Below are 26,006 nucleotides of genomic sequence, written 5' to 3' on the forward strand. Positions count from 1 at the left end.
CTGGCATTCATGAGCAAAGCCGTCAAAGCCAGTGACTGTAAAGCAGGATGGAAGATTGGTCCTTGGGACAGCAGAATCTCCCTGAGAGGAAGCTTCCAAGGAACGTCGGCGACTAGCCGCACCAGATCGGCATAACAAGTCCAGCGAGGCCAGTCCGGAGCCACTAAGATGACCGGAATCACTTCTGCCTCAATCCTGCGTAGAAGTCTTGGCAGAAGCTTGAGATGAGGGAAGGCATAGATCAGAAGATACTGGCCCCATGAGGCCACCAGAGCGTGTCTGGCGTCCACCAGAGGATCCTGTGACCTTGCCACAAACCTCGGTACCTTTCTGTTGAGTTGGGACACTAACAGATCCACCTCAGCGGTGCCCCACAGAAGGCATAGTAGATGAAACCTGTTCGGATGAAGGGACCACACCCCTTGGTCCAATGCCTGCCGACTGAGATAGTCCGTCTGCCAGTTTTCCACTCCTAGAATGTGTGCGGCGGAGAGGGCTGGAACAAACTGTCCTGCCCACTGGAGAATGATGGCTACTTTCAGGGCTGCCAACACACTCTGTTCTGCCCTGGTGATTGACATAAGCCACCGCCGTGGCATTGTCTGACTGAATCCGCGCTGGAAGCAGCCAGAGCCGATCTGTCCAGTGATCAAGACACAGCCTGATCGCCCAGAGTTTCAACACAACGATTGGCAGTCTGGACTCTTCCGGTGTCCAAACACCCTGAGAAGAGCTCAGACTCCGGACAACTCTCCACCTGGATGAACTAGCATGTGTTGTGACCACTGTCCAATACAAGGGGAGAAAAGATTTGCCCTGTCGCAGAGCCGGAAAGCAAAGCCACCAGACCAGGGAACCCCTGGTTTCCTGGCTCAGCCGAATCAGATAGTCCAGAGACTTCAGACACTTGTCCCATTTGACCAAGATCTTCCTTTGCAGGGACCTCGTATGGAACAGAGCAAACAGAACCGCCTCGACGGTAGATAGCATCAGGCCAAGCACGCTCATGCAAGTCCGGAGGGATGACCATTTGCTAGATAGCAGGAGAAAAATCGCAGCATGCAGCTTCTGGGGCTTGTCCAGAGGCAGGAACACTCTGGCTAGAGCTCAATCCAGAGTCAGACCCAGATAATACAATTTTCTGGATGGAATCAGTGCAGATTTCTAGTACTTCAGAAGCCAGCCGAACTCCCTTAGTGTCTGTAGAGTGATCTTCACGTTGTCCATCAGAGCAGCAGGGGACTCTGCTCTCAAGCGGAGGCTGTCCAAATAGCCAATCAATGCAATCCCCCATTGACAGACCAATGCCAGAACTGGGGCCAACATTTTTCATGAAGACCCGAGGGGCGGAGGCAAGACCAAAGGGTAATGGAACAAACTGATAATGCTCCTCTTCTACAGCAAAATGGAGGAAGAGCTGGCGTTGAGCACATATTGGAATAGGCAGGTAAGCATCCTTGATGTCAATAGAGGCAAGAATATCCCTCCGATGTAGGGATGCCACCACTGTGCGAATGGACTCCATTTTGAGCTTCTGTACCCGAGGCCGGAACTAGGACACTTACACTCTGAAGTAGCAGATCTTGTACCGCCCAAAAGAGAGCTTGCAATCTGTCCGGGGACAGACACACTTTGGAAGGAAAGAACCTTTCTGGAGGGCAAGAATGAAACCCGATCTAGTAGCTGGACCATATCACTTTGTGGACCCATTTGTCATGTACCAAAGAGGTCCACGGGCCCGGAAACCACCGAAGAGGCCCTTACACCCCAAGCAACTCTGAATACCTGAAGAAACCAGGAAGAGGAGGAGCAGCAAAATTAGGTTTTTACCAAACAGCTGACAGAAGCGCTCAATATCCCAACATTAATTCTTGCTGCGGTAAAATCACTGGGGGGTGGGAAGAGGTTTGAAGATACGCCCAATTAGCGGTGCACCGAAATTTTGGCAACCGAAATTTTCAGCCGAAGATGGGCCTATCCCATTTCGTCCGAAGACCAATAAAAGATGCCGAAAATTAATGGGGGCTGCGAGGAAGTGGGGCGAAGTGCAGTTGAAGTGCGAGCGGACGCTAATATCTGTAATGAAGTTGTCAAGCGGGTATACCTGCTTTATTCCTCCGCTGGGCGCTTTATTCTGAGCTACACTGGTTGCTAGGATGGCCAGCCGAATGGCATCTAACAACCAGCGACGTCCCGAGGAGACTGCTTCTCTCCCGTGCTGTGGAATGTAGAAGCTGACTGCTTCTCTCCCGTGCTGTGGAATGTAGAAGCTGACTGCTTCTCTCCCGTGCTGTGGAATGTAGAAGCTGACTGCTTCTCTCCCGTGCTGTGGAATGTAGAAGCTGACTGCTTCTCTCCCGTGCTGTGGAATGTAGAAGCTGACTGCTTCTCTCCCGTGCTGTGGAATGTAGAAGCTGACTGCTTCTCTCCCGTGCTGTGAAATGTAGAAGCTGACTGCTTCTCTCCCGTGCTGTGAAATGTAGAAGCTGACTGCTTCTCTCCCGTGCTGTGAAATGTAGAAGCTGACTGCTTCTCTCCCATGCTGTGGAATGTAGAAGCTGACTGCTTCTCTCCCATGCTGTGGAATGTAGAAGCTGACTGCTTCTCTCCCATGCTGTGGAATGTAGAAGCTGACTGCTTCTCTCCCATGCTGTGGAATGTAGAAGCTGACTGCTTCTCTCCCATGCTGTGGAATGTAGAAGCTGACTGCTTCTCTCCCATGCTGTGGAATGTAGAAGCTGACTGCTTCTCTCCCATGCTGTGGAACGTAGAAGCTGACTGCTTCTCTCCCACGCTGTGGAACGTAGAAGCTGACTGCTTCTCTCCAGTGCTGTGGAATGTAGAAGCTGACTGCTTCTCTCCAGTGCTGTGGAATGTAGAAGCTGACTGCTTCTCTCCTGTGCTGTGAAATGTAGAAGCTGACTGCTTCTCTCCCATGCTGTGGAATGTAGAAGCTGACTGCTTCTCTCCCATGCTGTGGAATGTAGAAGCTGACTGCTTCTCTCCCATGCTGTGGAATGTAGAAGCTGACTGCTTCTCTCCCATGCTGTGGAATGTAGAAGCTGACTGCTTCTCTCCCATGCTGTGGAATGTAGAAGCTGACTGCTTCTCTCCCATGCTGTGGAATGTAGAAGCTGACTGCTTCTCTCCCATGCTGTGGAATGTAGAAGCTGACTGCTTCTCTCCCACGCTGTGGAACGTAGAAGCTGACTGCTTCTCTCCAGTGCTGTGGAATGTAGAAGCTGACTGCTTCTCTCCAGTGCTGTGGAATGTAGAAGCTGACTGCTTCTCTCCTGTGCTGTGAAATGTAGAAGCTGACTGCTTCTCTCCCATGCTGTGGAATGTAGAAGCTGACTGCTTCTCTCTGGTGCTGCAGAAGGTATTCTCTCTCTCTCTCAATTATCAAACAACAGCCTAATAGACATATTAAAAGTTACCTTAAAAGTTATCCCCAAATCAATATTACCCCTCCATCTTTTTCCCCTTAAAAAGAAAAATAAGATTTCAGAAATAATTAAGCCTCCCCCCACACACAGACACACACATATCCCAGATTAATTAACCCACCCAGTGCTGTAATAATTGGATTGGTGAGCTATTGGCTCCAAATGGTTAATGCGCAGGGCAGGGATGACGGGTTGTTTATGCTGTTAATTACAAACTTTTATTAATTCAGTATCTTTTCATTATTATTAGTTATAATTATTAATTCAGTATCAGTGAGCTGCATTAATGCAACCAGTATCAGTGTCAGTGCAACCAGTGTTAATTAACACTAACACTGGTGCCACTAATGCAGCAGAAAGGGGTTAATTAACTGCCACTGGTCGGTCACTAATGCATCAGTGACCAGTGGCAATACATTAACCCCCTCATGCTGCATAATACAAATACCATGGGTAATTAACTTTGCCTACTATTTTAAAATCATTTGGGGAGAAAAAAAGTAATTTTCGGTTTTCGGCCAAGGACATCCTGCATTTTCGGTTTGTGTTTCGGCCCAGAATTTTCATTTCGGTGCATCCCTACACCTAATGGTGCAAATAGTTGGCCTGAAACCCCAGGAGCTACCTTACTATCTTAATTTTTTAAGTGAGTGTTCAGATTCAGGATCACAAGCAGGTCTTTGCCATGCCTATGGTCCTGGAAAGTGCTGCGCAGCTAACACAGTACACAAAGGTCTAGAAAGCACAAAACGTAGGCCCAGAGGACACCTTCCATGCTAGCCTTACATGTCCAGTCCTGTGGGGTCCAGGTATGGTCTCCAAAGCTTTTGCTCAGGAAACGCCAATCTATATAGCAACTCAAGCAGAAGTGTAACTACATTAAAGTCACCAAGGAAAAAAAAAAAAGAAAACCCCTGAAGAAAGCTAGCAAAAAGTTAGCTTCATGCTTGCCAATTTCCCCAACCTCTGTAGGGGGCAGTATAACTGGTTTGTTTCTGAATTCCTGTGTCCATCAACAGTCGATAAAGAAAACAAATTCACTGATCATAGATTGTAGTTTTATCTAAAGGCTTCTGAATGTAGGGAAAACAAAGAATATTTTAGATGCTTACATCTTAAAGGTCGAGGAAAAAAGTCTGGTGCTTCGTGTGACGTGACGGATGGTGTTAAATCATCAGCTGAAGACTGCGTTTCTTCATCATCACCTGACAAAAGGTCCTTTGCGATTTCCTCCTGAGAAGACAAAAATAGAGCTAATGATTTACAATACAAAAAGGTTTGATCGCCACAAAAACTACCAACTGTTTCACTGCAATCAAAGTATTGAAGAGCTGAAAGAATAAGCTTTCTATCTACATTATAGGACCAAATGTTCATGAATACCTAACCCTTGCACAGTTTGGGAGATTGTTGGCCATCACATTCCTAATTTCTTTTGAAGTTAGAAGAGTCTCCACTCTTCTGAGAATGCTTTCTAGGGATTGAAGTCAGGGCTTTGTGCAGACACCAAGTTCCTCCACACCAAACCCATTGTGTCTTTATGGAGCTACCTTTGTGCACAGGGACACCGTGCAGAGCAAAAAGGATTTTAACCAAAATTGTCTGAAGAGCACAAGTGTCTAAAAGGTCTTTGTATGCTGTAGCATTCACCGTATTCTTCACTGGAAATGCCTTAACTCAAAAAGTTGGGGGGGGGGGGGGTACACATGCTTTTGGCAATATAGTACATTTCATGGATTTACTGCATGAAAAGGGCTGGAGGGAGGGGAGGGGACTGTTACAGCAATATTAGGGGGGCAGGCTACCGAAAACCTATTTTTCTGAATGGGAAACACTTAGGGACACCAGAAGTCAGGTCTCAGGAATAAAAGACCTGGGTCCACCAGACAGAAAAAACACTTCATAATGGCAACAGTATGAGACTGAATCCAGAAAGTACCGCTAATGAAAAATTCTGGAAAAAAGAAAACATACCCTTTTACATAAGCTGCACCTTGAAAATTACTAGGACCCCCTAGACTTTGTTCAATCCCTGGTAATTTGGTTATAGATAGCTTTTTTTTTTAACCTTCTTCTAAATATCACAGGTTGAAGTTTGACCAAGAGGCCTAAATCAGGGAGTTTGTTGCTACTTACTTTATCTAGCGTCATGTCAGGGAGCTCATCACCCAACTCGCTGGGAGAACTGCCAACGCTGGATCCTGCCATAACTGGATCTGCAGGCTCATAGACATAAATGGCTAACAAATCTTCCAAAGGCATGTTTCCTTCCTGTAAAGCACATTTTAAAAAGAATGTTCATGTGAGCTAAAGAAAACACATCTTCCTAAAAATAATCCTAGCCAAAAGAGCCAGCAAGACCCCCATACAGCAGAGAACATTACTATTCTAAGAAAAAAAAAAAAAAAACAATGCTCCACAGATGGACAGTTTTGACCTACTACCGAGCCTGCCATTCAACCATGTGATAGTGTGCCTAGATTAGAGCAACAAGAATTATTAAAATTGTACTGCATAAGGAGGTGTGTGGCTAGATCACCAGGTGAAAAACAGAGGGGGGGGGGGGAGCCTAAGAAAAGAAAACGGATGCAACCACATCTAAGGATTGGTAAGCTGCAATATATTAGTTCTGGGTTTATTACCGCTTTAACCTCTTGCCGACTGTGTTCTAGCCGAATGATGGGTACAGAGCGGTTGCACATTTCCGGGAGGGCATCTATTGACGTCCTCCCAGAACTCTGCCCGCCCGGGCGTGCTCTGTGAGCGCAGTGTCTTTTGGATACCACAGATGAGGGTAAAGGACCAATCAAATCAACCCTTGGCCATGTGATCAGCTGCGTCCAATCACAGCTGATCACATGTAAACAAATGACAGTTAAATTAGCATTTCCTTTTCCCAGCGCAGTCACTGTCTGAGGAAAGGAAAGCTGATAACATACTGTGACAGCACACATTTACACTGATAATCAGGGCATGATCAGTGCCATAAAGTTACTTACTTGCAAAATTCGATCAAAGAAAAAGCAAAGGGGGAGTTCAAAATCTTTGTTTGTTTACACACCAATAACACCAAATACCTCCAAAAGATATCCGTTTTCAGAAAAAATAAAGATAAAAAACATCATATACAATATCTCACATTAGTACACCCCTCACATTTTTGTAAATATTTTATTATACATCTTTTCATGTGACAACACTGAAGAAATGACACTTTGCTACAATGTAAAGTAGTGAGTGTACAGCTTGTATAACAGTGTAAATTTGTTGTCCCCTCAAAATAACTCAACACACAGCCATTCATGTCTAAACCGCTGGCAACAAAAGTGAGTACACCCGAGTGAAAATGTCAAAATTTTGTGTGGCCACCATTATTTTCCAGTACTGCCTTAACCCTCTTGGTCATGGAATTCACCAGAGCTTCACAGGTTGCCACTGGAGTCCTCTTCCACTCCTCCATGACGACATCTGGGAGCTGGTGGATGTTAGAGAACTTAAAGGATGCCCCACAGATGCTAAATAGAGTTTAGGTCTGGAGACATGCTTGGCCAGTCCATCACTTTTACTCTCAGCTTCTTTAGCAAGGCAGTGGTCGCCTTGGAGGTGTGTTTGGGATCGTTATGTTGGAATACTGCCCTGTGGGCCAGTCTCCGAAGGGAGGGGGGGGGGGGGAATCATGCTCTGCTTCAGTATGTCACAGTACATGTTGGCATTAATGGTTCCCTCAATGAACTTTTGCTCCCCAGTGCCGACAGCACTCATGCAGCCCCAGACCATGACACTACCACCACCATGCTTGACTGTAGACAAGACACACTTGTCTTTGTACTCCTCACCTGGTTGCCGCCACACACGCTCAACACCATCTAAACCAAATAAGTTTATCTTGGTCTCATCAGACCCCAGAACATGATTCCAGTAATCCATGTGCTTAGTCTGCATGTCTTCAGCAAACTGTTTGCAGGCTTTCTTGTGCATCATCTTTAGAAGAGGCTTCCTTCTGGGACGACAGCCATGCAGACCAATTTAATGCAGAGTTCGGTGTATGGTCTGAGCACTGACAGGCTAACCCCCCACCCCTTCAACCAATGCAGCAATGCTGGCAGCACACATACGTCTATTTCCCAAAGACAACCTCTGGAGATGACGCTGAGCATGTGAACGCAACCCCTTTGGTCGACCATGACGAGGCCTGTTCTGAGTGGAACCTGTCCTGTTAAACCGCTGTATGATCTTGGCCACCGTGCTGCAGCTCAGTTTCAGGGTCTTGGCAATCTTCTTATAGCCTTGGCCATCTTTATGTAGAGCAACAATAATTTTTTTTTCCAGATCCTCAGAGAGCCCTTTTGCCATGAGGTGCCATGTTGAACTTCCAGTGACCAGTATGAGAGAGTGAGAGCAATAACACCAAATTAAACACACCTGCTCCCCATTCACACCTGAGACCTTGTTAACACTAATGAGTCACATGACAACAGGGAGGGAAAATGGCTAATTGGACCCAATTTGGACATTTTGACTTAGGGGTGTACTCCCTTTTGTTGCCAGCAGTTTTAGACATTAGTGGCTGTGTGTTGAGATATTTTGAGGGGATAGTGTTACACAAGCTGTACACTCACTACTTTACATTGTAGCGAAGAGTAATTTCTTCAGTGTTGTCACATAAAAAAGATACAATAAAATACTTACAAAAATGTGAGGGGTGTACTCAATTTTGTGAAATACTGCATGTACAGTTTTGCATGACCATGCAATTGTCACAGTGTGACAGCATTCAAAAGCTGAAAATTTACCTGGTGAGGAAGGGAATGAAAGTACCCAGTTGGCAAGTGGTTAAATAGGTATTGCATGAAAATGCACACAGTTCTATTAACCCAAAACTGTTTGAGACTGACAGATGTGTGTTTTAGAGAATGAAGCTAATTTTCCTCTATTTATAGAGCTGCATCTATCCAATGGGCTCAAGCCTTTACTATCAGTGAGAATACAGAAGAGCAAATGATTCACTGGCTGGGAAGACACAAGGCAGTAGATATGCACTGAAGTCAATAGCAGGGAAAAGAGTCCCACAATGGAGAGCCAATAATGTAAAAGTTCATTCTGCATCTTTCTCTTCTACTAAAAAGATACCTCTGTGTGCTGCTTCCATCATCAAGTTAAAAAAAAAAAAAAAAAAAAAAAACTGTCTATAGTTTAAGTTTTGAAAAAAGCGAGGATAGGTTAAAACATGTCAGGCTTTTACTGTAATCTAGGTCTCCATTGGGGATATTTCCCCTCTTTACTTGTCCTAGTAAAAACACAGCAAGTGAGGGAAATCCACTTAACCAGAACAGATACCAATTTAAAACACCGACCGTGTTACTATACAAAAAGGAACTCTATTACTCTAAGTGCTCTTGCTGAGAGTTTCCTCATGTCCTATCCTCATAACACACCGGAAAACAAAGGGAAATTATATCAGTAGAGACTCAGGAAAGAATTAAAAAAAATATGAAAAACATTTAAAATACTGTTTATATTTACTGTTTTATACTGTTTAAAATCCAGTAATACACTGTCTCACCCTACTGTGCACAAGCTCAGTTGCTCTTATTTTTAAGCATTGTGCCAAATTTGTAGAGGCCAATCTGCTAACAAAGATTTACTGCTGCTTAGGGTCTCTGGGCTTCAGCAAAATGGCAGCCTCCAGCAAGAAGAAACAGGAGCAATGCTGGAGGCAATTTATGGAACACGTTAAGCTTGGTAAGCTAATTACTATTTTGTGCAATGTATGTTCCTTGCTTAAGAATATATTTTTATCAAGTTGTTATGGGTAAAGCTCCACTTTCAGCAGAATTCATATATACAAAAAAAAAAAAAAAATTATATATATATATAGGGCTGCACGATATTGGGAAAAAAAGAACACTGCGATATTCAACGATATATATCGCGATATTTCTCTGGGTGGAATGCAGAAGACGGATTAGGCAGAGTCGGGACTCACAGTTGTGGTAGGAGGTAGAAAAAACACAGCCCGACATGACATCTGTCCCACACGTTCCCTCTGCTGCCCTGGAGCTAGTTCTCTTGACCGAGCGGTGGTTCGCTGTGCCGCGCTCAATCACGTGAGTAGCGGCACAGGGAACCAATCAGGTGTGCAGGCACGCGTGATTGGTTAGCTGTGCAGCTGCTCACCGCTGAACGTGTGGGAGGGCTGCCAGCACTGTGAGTCCTCCTCCTCCCCCTGCCTAATGGTAAATATCGTGTCTTCGGCGATATGAATATAGCCCACGCCCGCAGAACGATAGTCGATATCACATAGACTATCGTTCAGCCCTATATATTATATACATACATACATATACACACACACACACACACATAAAAATCAAACTAATGGAAACCTTTTCTAAGTCTTCAATTTCAGAGCTGAAGTTTTTTCCGTCTTCCTTCATTTCTTCTTCTTCAAGAGTTCTCTCATCATCATAATCATGTACCAACATTTCAGCTGTAGGGTCAAAGTCATGATCTTCTGATGACAGAGAGCCAACTACAATAGACAGGAAAGAAATACTCTGCTTAATGTCACAAAATGCTGAATTGGAGTTTGCTTTTTTAGCAAGATATAGAAAAATGAGGATTTTTGCAAACATACAAGCAATCTTGGGGACAAGAAATGTTTCTAAAAAGCTTGAAAAGGTCTTATTATTGGCTAGGAAAGATTACAAAACATAGCAAATTCAACTAATGCAAAAATAGACAACTCTAGATACTCATTTCCAAATATATTCTGCAGTCCTCAGCATAGTACCTGGACACGTCATTATCATGCAAGATAACGGTTAAAAAAAAAAATTATAAATAGTGTTTACATCCTCAGATACCCGATATCCAGCATCAAGCCTTAAATTGAATTCGATAGCATTAGAATACACATTGAAAACCTTAACTGAAATCAGGAATCCAGACTGACATTAGCAATGTTGAGTCTAATCAACCAATAAACATGCCATCAGCAGATATTAGAAGGGGCTAATCCAATTTAAACAAAAAAAAAAAAAAAAAGTAATTAAAAGCCCCTATTAATAAGCACTGTGCCTAGGAACTACATTTACATTTTCCCTTGAGAGTATAAATCCTTAACACAAAACCTTAGTTTAGCATAACAGATAACTAAAATGTATTTGCGGTTACTGTAGTATTTAAAGTTTCCAAAGTGCCTGCCAAGGCCAAATTGTGAAATCAACATTAAAACACATTTATATATTAAATACCATTTTGGATTAAATGTAAATTTTGGCTTAAATTCCTGCTATCTGTATTCAACAGATCTAGTGGGTCTCTTGATAATATAGTTGTCTTAACTAAATAAAAGCCACTGAAACCGGCTCCACTTATATTTCACCTTGGACGAGGCCCTGTGAACCCTATGGAAAACTCAGATCAGCATCAAAATCGTTTAGAGAAAATCGGTGAAGACAAACCCCTGTAATCATTGTGTCTAATAGAATAAGAGGCTGCATTTTTTTCAGATGTCATTTTATACAGAGAGCGCCCTTAAGTGCCGGTTCACATATGTGCAGCTTGCGAGATCGCATGCAATTCGGAGCGCACTGCTCCTTCATTACATGCGATCTCATGTGCGGATGCAAATTCAGCCATACACTTTGTACGGCTGAATTCGCACTGTATCCGCACAGGAGGCATTTTTTGAGCCGCATCAAAATGGGATTGCACAGTGGTTCACACTTGTGCGATCTGATTCTGGTGCAAACTGTCAGATCGCACTGCGATCAAACTGGGGGTGTTGTTAACATTTAATTGACACCCCCTGCGTATCGCATATGGCAGTGTGAACTGCCAGATGTGCGGATGCGATATCACGCTGCATATTTGCAGCGTTCCTGCATCGCACAAGTGTGAACCGGCACTTATATGAAACTGGCAAAACAAATGGCTAAATTTAAAAAACAAAACACACAAATAAAAACTGACAATTTAATTTTTTCTTCCTTTTACAGGCATACAAAAAAGGCAAAAAGTCAAATTATGGTGCTTGATCAGAGCTGCACATGTCCAGGCCAGCATACACTGGAGGCAGCAGTTTTCCAGATAAATCCCAACCTTTAGAGGCCACAAAAAGTCTGCTTTGAAGTAAACCCATCAGCCACATTTAAAATATTTCTAAGGCTCCATTCAAACTTGCAGGGCTCCAAAGTTGCATGATTCCCTGTGTGACTTTGGTGCGCGAATTTACACTCTCTGGACCTAAGTCACATCAAAGTAGTGCAGACGCCTTTTTAAAGTCACTCAACTTAAAGGCGCATTGATTGGAATGGGTGCCATTGAAAACAACAGGCGGCTACTTGTCATATGACTGTGTCCAAAGTCGCATCACAAGTCGCACAAGTGTGAATGGAGTCTTAAGGAAAAGTCCCATCTAAGAACAAGACATCTGCAAAACCAGAAACATCTCTTTGGATTCCCTCTCATGCTGATGTCACCAACGGATTGACTTCTTAAGCTTCTAGGCTAGGTCACAGCCCTAATTCCTGCTCGTTCGTAGCCTTCCTGTCTACTGTGGACACCAGCGCCAAAAACCACACTCTTATTGGATGGGGTACAGTAGGCAGAAGTGCTTTAGCCTAGAAGTCCAGAAAAGTCAAGCCCTTAGTAACAATGTGAAACCAAAGTAGGAGCAGCGAGATGATATGACAAAACTTACTTTAAACGATTAAAATGGCTGACGTGTTTGCCTAAAGTGATAGTACCACCCAAGAACCATCTGCTGGGCTTTTTAACTCTTTCACAAAGGGTGACATTTTCCTATAGTAGTTTGTCTCTACCCCTTTCCCCAAGGCCACAATGTCGCTCTTGCAGCTTCCACTGAGGCCAACTATAAATTGACCAGGTCATCACCACAACCGTTTGGAATAACTGTGAGCGGTGGTGGAGAGCTCTCACCATTGATGTACATTGTGAAACATTAAAAGCCAGCATATGATTCTACTAGTTAACTAGCACACAATATCAGTTGACAGGTGTCTGCCTGTAACTCTCAGCAATGGATGGAAGACTAGCAGGTAATGACCTGTTCTTGGTTCACTAAACAGAATGGTTTTCAATCAGAACACAGAAGTCATATCTATTCCCAATGTTTCCTTCGCAAGAGAACCTTAGGGCAGGCTTGTGCATTCTGTGTTCTGCCTGAGTTAGAATCAAGTGACACTGGCATACAGATTATCATCCAGAATCCCTCCATCCATGAAGTGCAGTGCTGAATGCTCCTTTAAGACAGACATACTGCCTAAGTGCCGGTTCACATTTGTGCTATGTGGGAACGCTGCGAATATACAGCGTGTTCCCGCATCGCACCCACACCCCTGGCAGTTCACACTGCCATATGCGATATGCTGGGGGTGTCAATTACAAGTTAACGACACCCCCAGATCAGATCGCATATCGCAGTGCGATCTGAAAGAATCACACAGAATCGGATTGTACTAGTGTGAACCACAATGCGATCCGATTCTGCTACAGTGTGATGGCGGTGCGAATTCAGCCATACAAACCGTATGGCTGAATTTTCACCGCACAAAGATCGCATGTAAATTTTAGGAGTAGTGCACTGCGAATTACATGCGATCTTTGTGATCGCACAAATGTGAACTGGCACTTAAAGGATAAAAGATTTAAGTAATATAATTTTTTATTTTTATTTGTTTACCTACTGGTCCAAGATATTCAAAAAACACTTGGGGGGAAAGCCAATTGAAGCCTGGATTTGTGTCAGCCCCGATGTCAATAACCAAACACAAAAAGTAATATTATATTACATTGTGGTCATGTGGTGATCATTACAGAAATGTAAAGTTTGCTGACAAACCTTCTCCCTTCAACCTTTTAAAGCACCAGTCGCACTTAAGCATTTGTTCAAAATAAAATAAAAAATATTGTTTAATATATTACCTTCACTTTCTCTTTGTCATTCTGATTGAATAATTCATTTTGAAATGCTTCAGTAGTTATCTATTTCAGAAAAAAATTGAAATAAAACAATATATTTTCGAGACTTGCATAAAGTTCCTAAGTGTGACTTATTTAAGCTTGCTGTCTCATTAACAAATACAGTTGTTTTCCATGCACATATTTCCTAACCCCTCTAGAACAGGCATGGGGTGATCATATGTTTCATGTATGCTAGTCACTATTATACTTTCCCACCAATGTCAGTAATAATTTATCAAAACAATTTTTACATATAGCAGTTGCAATTAGCATATTGCAGAGCAAATAAAACTGGAGCTGCTGCTTCCAGCAAAAAGATTCCCTGGGAAAAAAGTATAAAGAAAGGGCATCGGTTTGCTGAGGGCATCAGCCCAACTTCTGCCCCAACTTCCAGAAATCATTTTATTTATCTAGAGAAACAAGACACCATTGCTAATGCAATAGCTTTAATTTCATTTCTCAGCAATTTGCACATTGGTCTTGTTATAGGATTTATGAAAACTGAGGCAAGAGTCATTTACAAAGGTTTGATCGACCTTTATCCAATTGAATGTGCTGATAATTTCTAAGTCAAAAGGTAATATGGGAGTTTCAATTTTGTGAAAATTGGCTCAGATCAAATTTTACATTACTTTGGAGCATTTTCAATTGATATTTATCAACTTTTCTTTTTACGATCACAAGCAAACAATTCATACAGGGTACATTCATCTGAGCTTCAGTTTGTATGAGAGCAGTGTGTACAGCAAAACGTAAGGCATGCTTCCAGCAGAAAGCCTTTAGAGAAACTCCAGTATTGGGATGTTGAGCAAATTCATAATGAGAATGCTGTCACTGATAAAGCAGCTAGCTGATCTTTAAGGCATCATGTACAACGGTGTGTTCAAATGTTGTATTAAAGTACAATGGAAGTTTCTGGAAGAAAAATCCAGCTTTAAAAAGATATAGAGATAGAGATAGAGATATATATATATATATATATATATATATATATATATATATATATATATATATATATATATATATATATATATATATATATATATATAATCTATATATTTTATTTTTTTTATTTTTTTAAAAGAGAATTATAATATGCATATATTTTTGGAGGTAAAAAAAAATAATAATATGTGCATTGGCATTGCACCCACAATCAGCAGATCGTGGGTGCAATGCAGGGATTTTGCAGACACTGTGTGTAAGTGGTTTGGCCGTGCATCGTATGCCCAAGCAGTTGCACACTAACAGGAAGCATCAATAAAATACCACAGTGTCAACAACAAAGGCTGTCAGACCTTGTAGTTTTCCATTCACAGAACACTGTGAATGAATGACGCAGCTAGGTGGGCGGAGCCCCACACGACCACGTGCTTTTCGTAATGTAGAAGATCCCCCGCTGCCTGTCACAACCGAGGGTGGTGGGGACATAATTGCAACATGTTACAAAAGGTGCACTTATCCTTTCAATTGAAGGGGGAAAAAAAAATAAAAAAAAGGCAGACAACTCTTAAAAAGGGATTTTTTTTTTTTTTTAAACACACACCCATGTGCATGAGACCTAACAAGCTTCAAAAAGTGCTAAGGTTTACTGAAACTTGCTAGTAGCTACTTTAAAGTGGCAGTTAGCACTTCCAATAAGATCTGTGTTTAGCTCTCCAAAGGCTTCAACGAAGCTCCTGGTTGCACACAGTGCTCTCAAATAAGCTGACTTCCATTAAACAAAACATTTACAATTCATGATGGGTTTCTAAAGAGCACAGCAGCAGCCGTTTACCTTTCTCTCTTACTGAAAGTTTTGACAGAACTGATTGAAAACTGCAACACATGTGTGCAGATTTCAAGTGAAGCTACTGAGGTCTGTAAACAAGATTTTCCTCACCTCAAACAGTTTAGCATAGACAGGTAACCACTATAAGGAAGTACTATTTATACATTATTTTTGGACCAAGAGCACATAGCATTTGGCACTATTCTGATCGGTGGCCCTATTGTTCCCAAAACAGATTTCTACATGCTGGCTCCAGCTCAAAATGTTAGTCTTCCTGTCAAGGGGAGGTGCATTTAGCACAGAGCCCTGCCCCTGTTTAAGCCGAGCTTAGGTTTATATTACAATTATGACATTTTTGTTTATTTTATTATTACACACAGAATAGTGATTAAATATCATTATGATCATGAATAATATTAGAGTCAAAAGCTATTTTTATTGTAACTTTTGTCATGTGAGTAATGTGTAATTATGGCAACATTTAAAATTTCTGGTAGTCTTGGAAAATTATAGCTGGTTGCAGACTGATTGAGAAAAGTAAAATTTTAAAATTAAAAAGCTTGGATTTTTTCCTAGAAAAAAAAAAGAAGGGGGAGGGACTTTTCCCTTTAACCGCATCTCTACAAGGAACAAAGCCTAGTTATTATTCAATATTACTATGGTTTACCAATGTCTACAATGAGAGAAATACACAGATAGGCAATACAGACCACTGCTTCCAAAAACTTAAAATGCTAGTTGGCTGAAGGTCTTCTCAGAAGTTGTATGAAAATCAGGTACTCTATCTTTAATTTGACTTCACTGGTTGCATGATTGTTCCACGTCAGTGACTGAAGCCAGTCAGCTACCTTTGAGAACAGCTAGCATTTTAAGAAGGTAAATAGTGGCAGAAGCCTACTAGCTTTCTCACTGCACAGATTAGATTACATTTTAAAAATACAGAAGTATTTTATCTTCATGTGTTCTCTGCAGAGGCAGTTTTGTTCTCTTAAATTTGGAAAGTAATGCTGGCCATACACGTAAAGAATTTCGGCCGTTTGCAGACTGAATGAGTATTCTTCGGTCGAAAGCGAATTGGCCACCAACTTGCAGAATAAACTCTTTTACATAATCGTTTTCATGATCATAATGTTCATTTGATAACATGCACAATATGAGCCAGAATATCATTTTCGTTTCAATTTTACCATACACACAAAAAAACCTTTCGTAGATATAAAAGTTTTCGCTATGGATCCATCGACATTAACCGGGCACACGATCGAAATAGTCGGTAAACTTGTGTTCACTAACGGCCCGATATTCGAACGATCTTTCCTAAAATAACCATTTTCGCAGAAATTCTGTGTGTGTATGGCCAGCATAAGCAACGCAAGTAATTGATCAAGGTATTCAAATTGCTTAACACATTTAAAGTGTTACCAAACCCAGTACACAGAACATGCATTTTAGTAAAGATGTAAACACCTTTTCTCATCAGCAGTACAGGCCTACCCCACTTTTAAGTACACAATGGGACCAGAGAATGTATGTAAAAAGAAAATGTACTTAAAAGTGAAGCAATACCTTTTTTCCCCTTCTCAATGTATGTAAATACACTAGCTCTTTGGGAAATCTTGGTCAGGTTGACATGGCACTGCTCCCGAACCATAAGTGACAGGGACACCAAAGTTCGGAAGCACGATAAGGGGACCCAAGACTACAACAAGGTAGTTTACCTAGCAAGCTAGCCAACCCCAAAATCTGATATGTTGTAGTCTTGTGTGCCCCAAGTTTGGTGTCCCCATCACTTATGGTTCAGGAGCATTAAACCCGTGAGCAGTGTCATGTCAAGCTGACCAAGATTTTTTCCCACAGATGCCAATGTGTCCGTACTTCGAGTGAACATTAAGTGGGGTATGCTTGTATATAGCAGTCTTGTGACTATTCGTGCCTGGTAAAACTTGTAGGAAGAATTTTCAAACAGCACTGGCTGACCTATCAAAATGCAGGACTCCTGACCATCTGTCTGGACAGTGCTGACTGGCCCTGGGCTGATCACATGCACTCTCCCAAGATTAAAAAAAAAAAAAACCCACACCTCTCTAGCAATACACACCAAACTGAGCATGTGCAGCCTGACTCCAGTAACTCTGTTTTATCCGGACATATTTTGGAGACAGTGCAAGAAGGGGAGGATCTGTGCATACAGGTTCAAACAGCCTTTTTACACAATGCAGAGGGTTAACCCCTTAGGTTCCACAGTGAGTATAACAAGCATACTTTACTGCATATACAGACTGATTTTACTGTTGTTGGTTTAGTAACACTTTAAGCATTTTCCCCAGAGACTATTAAAAAAAGTTATTTTCACTCTTGTTTTTATCAACAGTGAAAAGATGGCATTCCATAAATCCAACATACAATATCAACAGCGAGCAAATTTTCATTAAGTTATTTGTATTTTACATTATCAAAGCATTTTTACACACTTGAAATACATTTAAACAGCAATACTGAATATACATTTTAGAAAAGTTTGATTTTTTTTTTTTTGCAGTTTCACTTGTACTATTTTGCCAAGTGGGACTGGTGCTATTAGTTTCAAAGTAATTATCTTTGATAGAAAATAAAAGATGCCTCTTGAAGTGAACCTCTTCACTTAAATACTGACCAAATGCAGTGAAGAGGGGAAGGGAAGATAGATGCTGTATTTTTTTCTTCCAATGATGAAAGTTTTGGAGGTAACCTATCACTGTAAGTAGTTATTACTTGTAATGATACTATTCTGTGGATTTCACATGCCTTTTCATTTTCTACAAACTTGAATGCAGACAAGGCTCTGCAGAAAACTAAAGCAGGGTACACACTAGTAGAAAATCTGCCGAAAATTCCCACCCGATGTGAAATCGTCCGATTTTCACCTAGTGTGTACACAACTTTCAGCAGCCGATGCCGACATTTTCAATGAAAAAAAACGGAGGGACAAACACCAAAAAAATTTTCGTCCGTCCCCAGATGACCGTTTTTCGTTTAATGTGTATGCAGTACGTATGTGAAAAATCGGACACGAAAGACCACGCATGATCTGAAGTTGCTGACAACCCGGAAGTCTAGGAACAAATGTACCAAAAAAAAAAAAAAAATTCGGACGAGAAATTTCGTGAACATTTATGCACTGTCGGCTAAAAACAGTAATGAACGATGATAAGACAGAGAAAAAAATATTTCGTCCGATTTTCGTCAAGTGTGTACGGCCCTTAACAGTCTGCAGCAGACCTGCATGGCACTTTTTTTTTTTTCCCTGCAAAGAAAATATAGCAATTTTTTTTTGTTTTCCTCAACTATGTAGTGCAAGGGCCTCCTGATTGAATACCAATTTAGGTTTGACCTCACATTATACGGTTTTGATAAAAAATTCAAAAGAAAAATGTAATAATGTATGGCCAGCCTTACAGAAGAGAGCAAGCCTAAAAAAAAAAAAAAAAAATACAGACATTACTTCTAAGAATTAGTATGCTGCAATATAATGTTTGCTTTTGGGTTTAGTACCTGCCCCATCCCACCGCTAAGATTCAAAACCTGTAATTTCACAGTCAAATGCCACTTTACAGACCATGGACTCAAGAAGCTTAATCTCGGATTCTCCGGGTCATCAACCTATGGGGGTGCTCAATAAATCCAAGGACTGCAGCCTAGGAGTCTCAATCTACTTGCCCTATACCTTATAAAATATATCAGGCAGCACCAGTGTGCATAAAATGGTGGGTGAGAACCAGGGATATTCCATTAACATGTGGGGAGGGGGAGAGCATCTAAGCGTAGACAGGATAATACACTTCCTGCAGGCATGGAGTGAGAATGGGGATAAGCATGCACAATAGCAGGATCACATGCATGGTGTTGTGGTAGTGAGGTTAGGGTGTAGGAAAAATGATAGGGGAAAAAAAAGGGGTAATGCTGGAATTGTTTGGGAGGGCACAGATACTGTGGATGGCAAATGTGCTGGTGAGAAGAGACATAGGAGAAGGGGGAGGTGATGAAAGAATGGGGGCAATTGGCATGGTGGGTCATGAGAGGAGGGGGGCTGCCAGGATGATGTGTGCTCAGTGAAAAGGAGTGAAAGTTTACTGAATGCAGAATGAATGGGGGGTACAGGGGTGGTGGGTAGACAGGAAAAAGGGGCTACAGAAAGGTACAAATGGTCTGTAAAGGGTTACAGAAGCGAGGGTGTCAAGAGACAGGCAGAATAGGTAGAGTAGCCTTTTAGGGGAAGATGGAAGACTGATATTATAGGAGGAGGCGGCTGGAGATGGTCTGCAAGGCTACAGTTTGTCCAGGATGCGAGGAAAGGGAGAAAGAATGGCAGGTGCCTCAGCTCTGTTACTATAGAAAAGTTTCATGTTAGGTAGTAATTACTTTAAGTGCAAATGAACAAAAAAGGGCCCCTGTAACTGTCACTTTGCGACTTACATTAAAAAAAAAAAAAAAAAAAAAAAACTGACAGGGCCAACACAAAAAACGGACAAGCTGACAGGCTGAAATATATATTTTTTGTCCATAGTTACACTTGATTTTATTTGTAAACTGTTGCTGCAACTGCTCAAGAATTGATAGTTTGTCCCCTCACCTGTCACGGTCACTTTTGCTGGACAGCCTTGTCTACGTGTATATATGGAGATAAATTATAAAATCAAGGCATGTGAATATCCTCATTGTATCTTTCTGCACATATATATATATATATATATATAAAAAATAAGCCCAATAAACTACTGGTGGCGCAAAAAGAAATTCCAACAGGAAAATAATGCGCGAAACAGTTTCAAAAAGTGCAAGAAAATATCCAGAATGTCAACGTTTCCCAGGAGTCCTCTACCAGTTACTTTTTGGTGCACTAATGCATTTTTTCCCCTTATATAAAATGTATGCAATTTTTGCAATCTTCAATTTTAAGTTGCACAAATGTTACAAATAGGTATTTTCCTATGTCTGCCATACAGGTCACATTGCATAGGAACATACACCTCAAATCATTATTTGTTGCACTACTAAAAATGTTGCACCACTTATTTTTTTAGGGCCCCAATTTTAGGTTTCACAACAGTGGTCCCAGAACATTCTATACTATTCTTTAGTGCCGGGTCACACTTGTGCGATGCGGGAAGGCTGCGAATTCGCAGCCTGTTCCCGCATCGCAAAGGCACATCTGGCAGTTCACACTGCCATATGCGATACGCTGGGGGGGTCAATGAAATGTTAACGACACCCCCAGTTTGATCGCATATTGCAGTGCGATCTGACAGTTCGCACAGGATCGGATCGCACAAGTGTGAACCACTGTGCGATCCGATCCTGATGCGGCTGAAAAAATGCCTCATGTACGACTTTTGTGCGGGTGCAGTTCAAATTTAGCCATACAAAGTGTATGGCTGAATTCGCATTGCACATCCGATCGCATGTAATGAAGGAGCACTGCGCTCCGATATTACATGCGATCGCCGCACGCGCGGAAGTGGGAACCGGCACTTAGTCCTAAATACGTTTGGCCTCTCACACTGACCGCTACCGGTTACCAACACAGCAAGGCCAGACACTGGAAGCATCAGAGAGGACAAGCTCAGCATCCAAGAACATCATTGTTACACTACAGTAATTTATAACTTATTACCGGTTGTTCACTATGCAAAATAGGAGGACCAAATGAAGATCACTTCCAAAATATTGTAAAACCTTTATAACTGGAGGAGGGGTACGCACGACTTAGTTAAAGTTTATGCTTTGAACCAACACTACAGGCCGTGTTTAGCCCAATTAGTACCTTAGCTACAATGCATATTATGTGAGGTTATAAGAAAATTAGTAACACTCAAGTCATTTTCTTCCTTACACGACTTAAAGAAGAACTTCACCCTAAAGGGACGTTCTGCTTTACCCTCCTCTCCCAAATTGTGATTTTTTTTTTTTTTTGGAGAAGTAGCGGGTGCCTAGTTTTAGCTGGTACCCACTCCCACTGCCATTGAAGCAGAAGTTCACCCCCCTCCACGGCCTGCAATTTTCCAGAACATATCACAGGTCCCAGAAGACTGCGGGTCCATTCACAAAGTGCAGCGCGACTTGAAGAGTGGGAAGCCAGGTGTGAAGTCACATGGAGTCACAGCCAGTTTCCCTTAGTAAACATGCAGTGTTGGAGACCTGAGCTCCATCATCAAAGAACAGCCCTGGGCGAGGACGGCGCTGGATGAGGGAAGTGTCCTTCTTTGAAAAGGTCAGCAGCTAAGACATTTGTAGCTGTGGACCTAACTTTTTGGGGTTAGGACCGAAGAACCACTTTAATTCAGATGACTTATTATATGCTCAGAATGACTTCCAAGGCTTGCTTCTGCTGTTATTTAGGTCCGGTTCACACTGATGCGATGCGGGAAGGCTGCGAACTCGCAGCCTGTTCCCGCATCGCACACGCACCCCCGGCAGTTCACACTGCCATATGCGATCCGCTGGGGGTGTCAATGTAATCTTAACGACACCCCCAGTTTGATTGCATATCGCAGTGCGTTCGTGCAGTTCGCACAGGATCGGATCGCACAAGTGTGAACCGCTGTGCGATCCGATCCTGATGCGGCTGCAAAAATGCCTCCTGTGCGTGTTTGCTGCGGGTGCGATGCGAATTTAGCCATACAGTTTGTATGGCTAAACTCGCACCGCACAGCCGATCGCATGTAATGTCGGAGCAGTGCGCTCCGACATTACATGCGAACCCCGCACACTCACAAGTGTGAACCGGGGCTTAGATTTTTAATGTAACATAGGGAAGCTGGAAAAATGACTGCAGCGTTTCAGGTACATAAAACACATAAAACACAGTTCTGAACAATAAAGTCAAACCCCTGTAAGAAAAAAAAAAAAAAAAAAAGGCTGGCCAATCGAGTAAAAATTTAAATTAGAAATATCCCATATTAGGTATCAAATAGAAACAAACATGGAAAAAGCAAGGTTTAAGAATGTGGGGTTTGCCTATAATGTTCTCATGCACAACTGTACAAAGACTCACAACTAACACAGAAACACACCACCATTTTTGTCCAGGCTTCAGCCGTTCCCTTTTGGAAAACTTTTCATATTTATATATTAATATTATGGATTATTAAAAAAAAAAAAAAAAAATAAAAAAAAGGTGTATGCACTTATTTAAACCAAGGCTAATACATTGAAAATGCTTTATTTCTTACCCTTTTTTTTATAATAAGCTCAGTTTGCAGTCAAAGATTATTAAGCAGATGCTTGCTGATTACATCAAGTAGGGCTGTTTAACTTAAGCCAAGGGCCATATACAGACCAGGGATGTTCAGCAGAATATTATTTTAGTAAGTTTTACTTCTATATTATAGTCTCCTACAGTATAACTAAAAATGCAAAACATTTGTTTTTAGTTTTGAATAAAGCAAAGAGATTGTATTGTTATCTGTGAGACAAGGAGGAGATGAAACCGCTGTATTGGTCCTGTTTACTGTTGACCGAAAATAAAAGAAAAGTGCTACATTTTCAATTGTCACTGAAACAGGAAAATGGGGACACGAGTCCTGGTGACAAACAGTCCTTCACACTTCGTGTTTTGGCTCTAAATCTACCCAAAAGGACACACAAGGCAAAAAAAGAAAAAAAACCCTGACAGATTCTATAACCCTCTCTTACCTTTATCCAAAAAAGCATTGCCTTTAGTCATACTCTCTTGGAAATGCAAAGCCCCCCCAACTTTAGGCTACCCACTTTCCCAGATATTGCGTCTTGTTTGTCAGACACGAACAATTACACCAGTTGGTGAAAACTGGTACTGCAGAGCATCCTTGAGAGTAAAACTGTATTAAGATGAAAAGGGGACTAGCATGGCTGCAGAGAATAATGGCTGCCCAACTGCTTCAATATTTGAATGCAGGGAAATTCAAAATGACCAATTTGCATATTTGTCTCAGGTACGCCTCTAATAAATCAAAAACCAACTAAATCCCCATGACATACAAGCAACCAGTATTCATTGAAAAAGGGATCAGCAATTGCAACCTCCATATTCAACTAGGCTTGTGACGGTATCAGATTTTCATGCTGCGATTAATTGATTAAGGTTTTGCCACGGTATACGGTATTATCACGGTATTCTATTATTAAATTTAAATTATTAAATTTCCACCTCACTTCAATTTCATTGCTGAATTTAGGGGCTTTGGTTCACTTATGCACATTATTATATAGTCAGTCAGTACAGACTCTGTGAACCAGGCCTAAAATAGGTCATCAAGCAGTGTCTGGCCTAACTGGTGATAACTGGTCCTGGCGCTCGGCTCCGATCCGATGGCCTGGTCATTAAGAGGGCAAATCCTTGTGGTCAAGAAGTGGTTAAACCTGAAGGAGGTGTTGTTTATAAATGACTTTACTATTGCTTTAGGCCTGGTTCACATGTATGCGGGTTGGCGGTTCACATGTATGCGGGTTGGCGGCCCACATTTGCACATGCATAGCAACCCACTGATTTGAATGGGCTGCTATGCCCTCATTTTCCGCAGAAAAAAGGTGCATGCAGCATTTTTTTAAAATTCAGTGGCCTTGAAATCCATCCTGCTTTTGCACCATGCGACTAACCTGCAGTTCCTGCTCTGGCAAGCTTTCTGCATTTTTTGTAGACACTGCTTGATGGCTATATAATAATGTAATGTGGGCTGCTATGCGTGTGTGTGTGTGTGTGTGTGTGTGTGTGTGTGTGTGTGTATATATATATATATATATATTTATTAGAGCTGCACGATTCTGGCCAAAATGAGAATCACGATTTTTTAGCTTGGAATAAAGATCACGATTCTCTGTGTAACAAAAAAAATAAAAAATTGGGATAACTTTACTGTTACGTTTTTTTTTTTTTTTAATTCATTAAAGTCTAATCATTGCGTTTGAAAGACTGCTGCGCAAATACAGTGTGACATAAAATATTACAACAATCGCCATTTTTTTCTGTAGGGTCTCTGCTAAAAAAATATATAAAATGTTTGGGGGTTCTAAGTACTTTTCTAGCAAAAAAAAAAACTGATTTTAACTTGCAAGCAACAAGTGTCAGAAAAAGATCCAGTCTTTAAGAGGTTAAACTTCCTTTCTCCCTGGCAGAGGGAAGGAAAAGATACAATGTAAACATTTTTGTTTATAGTTAGGAGACTTAATGCTGAAAGGCGTTAGCTGTGTGAGTGAATGAGTCATCCAGCTCACTGAAATGTATCAATTCACAAGTCAGGCAGACTTGACAGAGAAACTCGGTATTTTAAAAATGCCACAATAACAATACCGTGGCTATGCAATACCGCGATATATCGAATTACCGAAAACCGGCATATGTCTATATTCAACAAATATAAACTTCTGTTAAAAATAAAAAGTATTTGTTAAGGTAAGAGAAAAACCTATTTTTTTTTTTTTTTTTAATTATATCGGTGCAGACATACTTATGAAAAACTCATAGCCACCCCCTTATTTAGCATTACTTACACTGTTGGAATGTGGCCCTTCAGCTTAGGAGATGCCCAAAGTCTGATGGCTATTGCCTGTACACACACACACTTCCCTGCTACAGAGTGTGCAGTGCGTACATTTGGACAGGCAACTAACCCCACAACACATTTCGGACTCTAAAGGCCCGTACACACGATAAGAAAATATGTAGGGAAAATTCGTCCGACGACCGATCTGCCGATTTTCGGCTTGCTAGTATGGTGCTTTCGACAGCCAACTCCCGACTTTTCGGCTGACAAAATCCTGATGTGCAGGCTATAAAATTTTTGTCGTCCGTAATACAACGTCCGATTTTCATCTCATTAGTACAGATTTTGACGGAAAAAAATCTTAAGAGCAAGACGAGGCATGCTCAGAGAAAAAGAAGACATACAAAGCAATCCAACACATGACATCACTTCTGAAGTAGAATTCTGTCATACGGGAAAATTCGTATTAAAATAACCTCTTCACTTTCCACATCAGACTAGCATGCCACAAAAAAACGGATGACAGATCGTTCAATAATCTGATCGTGTGTACGGGGCTTAAGGCCTCTTTGACAAGGGAGCGTTCATGAAGCGGAATCTGCTTCCTCAGCGGGGGATCTCTCTGCTGATCCCTGCTGAGCAGGCAGATGACAGGTCTGTATCAGCTCCGCTATGTCCCGCTCTCCTCTATGGGACAATCTGATGGAAACTGTCTGCCTGTCCGTTTCATCCAACCTGCCAGATGGATGTGGAATAGGACCACCATCCGTCTGTTTTTGGCAGACCAGATTGGATGGCAACCATAGAAAAGACTGGAGGGTCCGATCAGGTCCGCCTGAAAAACTGACAGATGGACCTGATCAGACAGCCCATGTGAAAAGGGGCCTAACGGAGTATATACAGCTAAATAAGGGGTAAACAAATCTTTTTTGTAGTATGTTCACACAATTCTAAGAATCTAAATCTGGTCACCACACAGTAAAGATTAAATACACATTTTGTCTAGGGGACGAGGAGAGTGTATTACTTGCCCCTCTTCTGACAGTCATGGGATGTCAGCAGGCTCTCGGCATACTCCTATACTATGTCTAATGATCCTGCATAGTACACCATGACGCGGCCGTGTCACTCATCATTCACAGTGCTCTGGGAATGGAAAACAAGGTCAGCTGTTGGCTTGTAGTTTTCAATGAACTACCACGGCGCTGTGAGAGCTGTAGTAGTTTGTTCATTTTTCCTGTCAGCATGTACCGGCTTGCTCGTACGCGGTATGAGCAAGCCGATACACTGGCAGATTTGCAG

At 41.8% G+C, this 26,006-nt stretch overlaps 1 protein-coding gene across 1 annotated transcript in view; it reads right to left on the reverse strand.

Annotated features, from left to right (window-relative positions):
- Window positions 1-26,006, reverse strand: part of MIER3 (MIER family member 3) — a 45,084-nt gene that overhangs the window by 15,980 nt on the left and 3,098 nt on the right. Inside the window, exons 3-5 of the mRNA XM_082244229.1 lie at window positions 9,833-9,978; window positions 5,583-5,717; window positions 4,559-4,679 (exon numbers count right to left, since the gene is read on the reverse strand). Of these exons, the coding sequence (XP_082100355.1) occupies window positions 4,559-4,679; window positions 5,583-5,717; window positions 9,833-9,978 (402 nt within the window). The remainder of the gene's footprint in view (window positions 1-4,558; window positions 4,680-5,582; window positions 5,718-9,832; window positions 9,979-26,006) is intronic.

Source organism: Pelophylax lessonae (genome assembly GCF_965119305.1).
Source record: "Pelophylax lessonae genome assembly, chromosome: 1".
In the NCBI taxonomy this organism is placed as follows: domain Eukaryota; kingdom Metazoa; phylum Chordata; class Amphibia; order Anura; family Ranidae; genus Pelophylax; species Pelophylax lessonae.